Source organism: Apus apus, chromosome Z, assembly GCF_020740795.1.
Source record: "Apus apus isolate bApuApu2 chromosome Z, bApuApu2.pri.cur, whole genome shotgun sequence".
In the NCBI taxonomy this organism is placed as follows: Eukaryota; Metazoa; Chordata; class Aves; order Apodiformes; family Apodidae; genus Apus; species Apus apus.
In genome coordinates this window covers 27,748,226-27,754,266 of record NC_067312.1, presented here as the reverse complement: position 1 = coordinate 27,754,266, position 6,041 = coordinate 27,748,226, and the positions used below count along the sequence as shown (strand labels likewise).

Below are 6,041 nucleotides of genomic sequence, written 5' to 3'. Positions count from 1 at the left end.
CGCACTACGGTCCCTTCCTTCCTTAGGATGTCCTTGTGGTCTGTGTGAATAGCTGCATTGTTTTACCAGTCTGAATAACAGGGCATGGGACTGTGCACACAGCTGACACAAGAAGGTGAAAAACCCCATGAAACAGCACAGAATATAAAGGAAACTGTACTGCAGTATGAGGGTCCTCAGTGTGCGTGGAGGTAGGTGATTGTACGTATTTCTCTGCTGACCCTAAAAACAGAGCAGAGCAGAACTAGTACAATCATATAATACATTTCTAACTTCCTTACAGGGAAGGCATATCCAAGTGCCTGTACAAGTACTAACACATTAGGCTGAAGCTGTTTAAAAGCAGTTTTTAAAACAGTCCACAATTAGGCTTCCAACCATGTACAGTAGCCTGAATTTTCCAGATGGGTTGGGGCGGGAGGGGAAGCAATCAATATATGTTAATCCTCTTAGTAGCCAGGGCATTCTTTCCTGTGAGAAACCCCAACTGAAAAAACTTGTGTTTGAAATTCTTCCCTCCTCTTTTGTCCTTTCCACTCTCTACACCTTTAATCATAGGCAAGCTAATTCTTTGGGTTTTTTGTTGTCTCCATCCCACCCCCTGCCTGGCTGATGGTAGGAGGAAAATATATCCTATACAGGACAAAGATTTCTAAAGCACATGTGGCAAATTGGGAAAAGTTTAATTTGCATATAGCAATCACATACAGTCACATTTGCAGAAGATTGAAGTGAAATACTAGTAACGGTGAGCACTTCAGTTCACTGACAGAGGAATGCATACCACTACACAGTCCTTGAGCTGCAGCACTAAGCAGATGCTTTAGCTAGCTTCCTAGCTTCCATTTCCTGCTTAGCCTTTTCTCTCCACTCTCTTTCTCTCTCAATGAGAAGTGCTTGTTCTTGCTCCCATTCCTTTAGCTTCTGCTCGTGCTTTGCAATGTCTTCCACTTCACATGCTGGCAGCTTTTCCTTGACAAGTTGGGTGGTCAGGGTTAACAGGCTTTCAGATTCAATCTTGCCAAGTGAATGCAGCTTAGAGTACAGCTCCTGTCATAAAAAAGGATTTGTTAGGGAGTGAGAAGGAGAGAGCAAGTCAGTAAAAAAATAATCACCCACAAAACACTTCCCTATAACAACCAACACATCGCTGTTCGAATCCAGCTGCTAGCTGGGCTATACAGGTCAGGTAACTATTTTATCCCAGCAAAGTGTTTCAGTTGTGGTAGCTGGTACTATTTCTTGAAATGCTAACCTCTAGAATAGTATTTTTCACCAACAAAATTAAATCAATCAAGTTTCATTTTAATGCACCATTAAAATTCTCTTTGCTTTTACAAGTTCAGTTAACTGGTATTAACAAAGATCAGTTAACCAGTCAACTACAATCAATATCATATAAACACCTTGGTTTTGTGTCTTACCTCAAAACTGATTTGACAATTTGTTCCACACTACCTGCATGAGCAACTCCCCCAACAGATGCACGTAACTCAAAAATGCTCTCTTAGCGAGTAACTCCCATGACCTTCCCATCAGTTACTGTGATCTGAAGCTTGACAATGCTTACAAAGAATGCACTAAAGCAAGGGCTATTTTTTCAGAGATATTCTACACTGAAATCAAAGAGTAGAGCTTTGGTAAGAAATTGCAGTAAGAACTGCAATATTTATTTCTTGAGCTTTACTTCTCTTGATTTCATGCAGCATAAAAATGTTAATTCACTTAAAGATGAATCATCCAGCAACAGTATTTCTGGCTTCTGGAATCTTTAGCCTGATGGCTCACTAACAATCTGGTTAATTGCCTTAAAAGTGCAGATACACAACCAAGGGGGGAGTCTCCCAGGGGAGGGAAATTACATGGCATCAGCAGATTCTTTACCCCTTGCTCACTCATTAGATAGCAATACGCTGTGCTGACGGTTCTTTTGAAAAAAACATTTTACTGAGCCCAGCACTTGCAGAAATGTTTAAAGTGAGCACATGGTCCTAAAGAAAGGTAGATCCATGCTTCTTTCCTGGGCCCTTAGAATAAAATCTACTGTTCTGCATTGCAGGATGATGGAAAGAAGATGTGGGGATCATTCACCTCCAAACAAAATGATAATTCTGGAACCATGCAGATATCCAGACTTTCACTTCCAGTTATCACTGGAAGCTTATGTGCTGTGCTGCTAATCCATAGTGTTCCTTTTACCCCCAGCCTACACTGGCAATAATCTGCAAAAGCACTGCCCCTCAGATCCCCTTTTGAGGCACTGCCTTGCTCTTATGCAGGAAATTGTCATGTCCCCATTGAGGCCTCTCCACTTCTCTCTGCCTTAGCCAATACAACTGCAGGCTTTGTTGTATTTTGCCAGACCCTTGAAAGATTGAACTGGGTAGACAGCAGATTAAATACTATTTAAAATTCTAGGCATGCAGGTCTGAAGGTCTTGGGTATTTTGCTTTGTTTTCTGATTTTATAATAAAGAATGAAAACTAAACCAATAGTTTTGAAGCTAATGGAACAAAACCAAACCCAGTAATATTTAGGTGCATTCATCTCTATTTTGCTCGAGATGTCAGTATATAATACATCAGTAAGAAACCCAAAGAGATCCTACAGCTTGGGTCTGGGAAAGGAATCTGAAAACTATACTCATGTTCACAGATTAGATTCAGTTTAAAAATAACTGATTTAGATTCTTCAGACTCCCTGCTAACTACTACCAAACATGCTGAAAAGGGGGTTTATGCCCTGAACCTAAGCAGTATGAAAAGGAACTAGAGAAAATAACAAACTAGAAACTAGACAGACTTCTCTTAAACCATTACTGGTACCACTGAACCCCTAGAAACTTCCCTGCTCTGCTGTGATACATTAGTGAAACTAATTTAGGAAAGCAGCAGACTATGCCTTGCAGGTCACATTCTTAAGTAGCTTAATAATTGATTTTTATAAGCAGTCTCCAGGGCTCTGCACGCAGACAGTTAGAGAAGGAGCACTGCTTTTACAGAGGGTGTTCCAGCATTCATGTGATTAAATGCTTGCCCACTGACCATTGACAAAGATGGAAGGAATTGCCTAAGGAACACTGTAATGAATAGGAGCCTCAGCATACAGGATCTGAAAACAGGTAATTACAACACAAATGACAGTTTCAGACAGTCTAAATTACAGCTCTTAAGGCTCTACCTGGAAAGAGCCAAATGCCCTCAAGTCCTGTTTGTTTCAGTGGAAGTGAAGGACATACTGCCTCTCACAGTTTGTATCTGTTATGCTGCTGTGGCTTTTTCAGGTACTTCCACAAACGGTTGTTCTGAAGGTTTGTATGAGACATGGAGTCCATGTGTACAAAAGCCACGCAGAACAAGCTACACCTCTAGGCAGGAACCGTATGTCTGGAGCTCATCCACCTGCTTTTCCTTGCATACCCAGGCATATGACTTGTGGCAGTGGAGTGAGCAAGCAGGACACAGAAGCAATTGGTTTTGAGCTCAAGGAGAAAGACTAGGACATGCTGGCTAATGCAGGCCTGGACCAAGTGCAACCACAGCGTTTTGAGCAGCAGAAGTGCATACTCTGTGTGTTGGGGTTACATAACACAAGGGGCAGATAATCTGTGATGAGACAGAAGCTGTGAATATCAACATCACCAGGTTGCTTCAGAGCTGCCACCTTCCCTCAGATTTGCATGCTTTTCTAGACAAGTTCTCTGCCCTGTGAATTATGCTGGTAGATGTCCAGGAAATCAACTAGAAGACTGGCTGGCGCTGGCCTTAGGATTTGAGAGAAGAGTCTGAGAGGTTTTTCAGGCTTACCTAAAATGGCTTGAGAGCTTGTTTTCTCATCCAGATAACCAGAAATTGTGGCTTATTTATACATAATTTACTGCTGGATGCCCAGTCTTCACAAGAGTGCTACTTCTTTCTTATGTTCAGACTTTTCTGGGGAGAGCTTAGAGCTTAGTATTGGAACTGTTATTTGTCAGCTCAAAGTCAGGGCAATCTGAACAGGAGTTAATAAGGGAACTTGTGGGAGGGTTAAGATGAGAAGACAACTACCCTCTTTGCACTAGTCTGTTCCCAGTTTGACATTTGGGCTTTGAGCATTCTGCATTATTTTCTTCAAGGCTAGATTACAGACAGACAATGACACTCATAAAAATGTCTCACTCGCTCCTTCAAAGGGCACTTGTGTTTACCTAGTTCACTGCAATTTATCCAGACATTAGTTATCATCTACTGAACATTCACTGATTCCACAACACTTTTTAATTAAAGTTCTAGGTGCCTACAAAGCAAGTTCAAAATCTAAAGACAAATGGCTAATAATTTCTGTAAATAAAAATTAAAGAAAGAAGTGTTTGCATGTGAGGTGAAACCATAAGATACTAATCCTTTAACTTCTGAACTTTCTTTAGAAGAACAACGGTCTGTATCCAGAACTACTGCCCAAGGTTGTGACAGCAACAATGGAAACTGATGGGGCTATGGAAAGAGTACTGCTCCTGGAACTATGAGCCAGATTAGTTTTAACCTGGGGTATTTGATTTTTACCACAGTACGAACAAGAGGTGATAAAATAAAGTGAGTTCTCATTACACAGCTACAAGATGATCAAATAAAATGTACTTGCTACACAGCTGTGCCCTAATGAACAACTGTTTGTGTTTAATATTGTTACCATGCATGTGAAGATGTAAAGATAAAAGGGGGTCAATAAAGCTCTTATTTAATTCCCCAGACTGAAAGTACAGGATGCAACATTCCTATTTAATCGTAACATACACAAATGGAAAAGAAATTCAGGATGGTCTCATGCCTATTACAATTTATTTTAATAAGCATACAACTTTTAATAAATATACGACTTTTGCAAACAGGATTGGATTCATCATTTTCGTGTATGAAAAGTGAAGATAAAATCCCAGCAGTCAGACAAAAGACAAGTGGCCTTGAGCATTTATGTCTTTGCAGGCTGCTGCTTCCTGTCTGAAGAAATGAAAACGTATGGTGACATTGGTTTAAAAAATGCTAGGTAGGACTCCTTATGCACTGAAAGTTGTCAGTCTACTAGTCAAAATAAGCCAGTGTATATATTTTCTAGTATATATTATGGAAACAAACTACATCTTAGAATCTTTAGATAAACAAAACCCTCTTACCTTGAATCGACCGTAGTACTTGGGTGCTTTAGATTGCTCTGTTTCTTCTGATTCTGTAAACTGTGATTTCTGCTGTAATTCCTTGGCTTCTTCAGATGATTCTCGATCAGGTTTTGCTTCAATGACAGACTTAAAAACTGTCTCCAGAGCATCAATCTGAGCAATCACATTTTTCATTGTTAGCATAAACAGTTTGGGAATACAATCTGAGTAACACCACTGTTATGTTTACTAAAAACTTCATGAGTTACCATGTATTTTGAGATTACTTCTGTGTATCATAAAAAGAAAACTAAATTCTAATAGGAAATGGAACTTACTCTTGGAGGAACTTTGTACTGTACTTTGAGACCTTTGCAGCTGGACATTCGATCTCTGCAACAGAACAATTCCATCATCCCCTGTCAAAAGTATAACTCCCCATGACTCTGATGCTGACTGCTATCTGCAGATTGGTCGGGTACTAGGCTAATGTCTCCCCCTTGGCCTGATAACTGGCCATAAATACTAACGCTAAATGGTAGTCCAGAGTGATAACAGCACTAGCATGATCCACTATTGCAGATTCACCTAAGCCAGATATTACTATGCAGTATTTGAACAATATAATCTCTAACAGATCATCTCAGTAACTCCTTGATGAAGTGGGAGAATCACCTGTTCAGCAACAAAAACATTAATTCTTATCACTAGTTTGATAATTTAACAGGAAAAATTGAAATACAGGCTTGTAATATATTGGTAAATTTTTAACTTGTGACACCTCTGTTTATCTTCTGCTTTTTTGTCTTTTGAGGCAGTAAGAGAAGCACCCTCTTCCAATCTAACTGCAGTTCTATCAAAAGAATGCATTAGCTTTGCTAAGGGACTTGGTAAATTATTTCTGTAC

The 6,041-nt window shown here is 39.8% G+C and overlaps 1 protein-coding gene across 2 annotated transcripts in view; it reads right to left on the bottom strand.

Moving 5' to 3' along the window:
• Positions 1 to 662: 662 nt before the first annotated feature.
• MRPS27 (mitochondrial ribosomal protein S27) overlaps positions 663 to 6,041 on the bottom strand; it is a 48,711-nt gene continuing 43,332 nt past the window's right edge. For both annotated transcript variants that reach the window (XM_051642090.1, XM_051642091.1), the window contains 2 exons: positions 5,153 to 5,308; positions 663 to 1,050 (listed from right to left, as the gene is read on the bottom strand). In XM_051642090.1, coding sequence (XP_051498050.1) covers positions 811 to 1,050; positions 5,153 to 5,308 — 396 coding nt within the window. In that variant the 3' untranslated portion in view covers positions 663 to 810. The remainder of the gene's footprint in view (positions 1,051 to 5,152; positions 5,309 to 6,041) is intronic.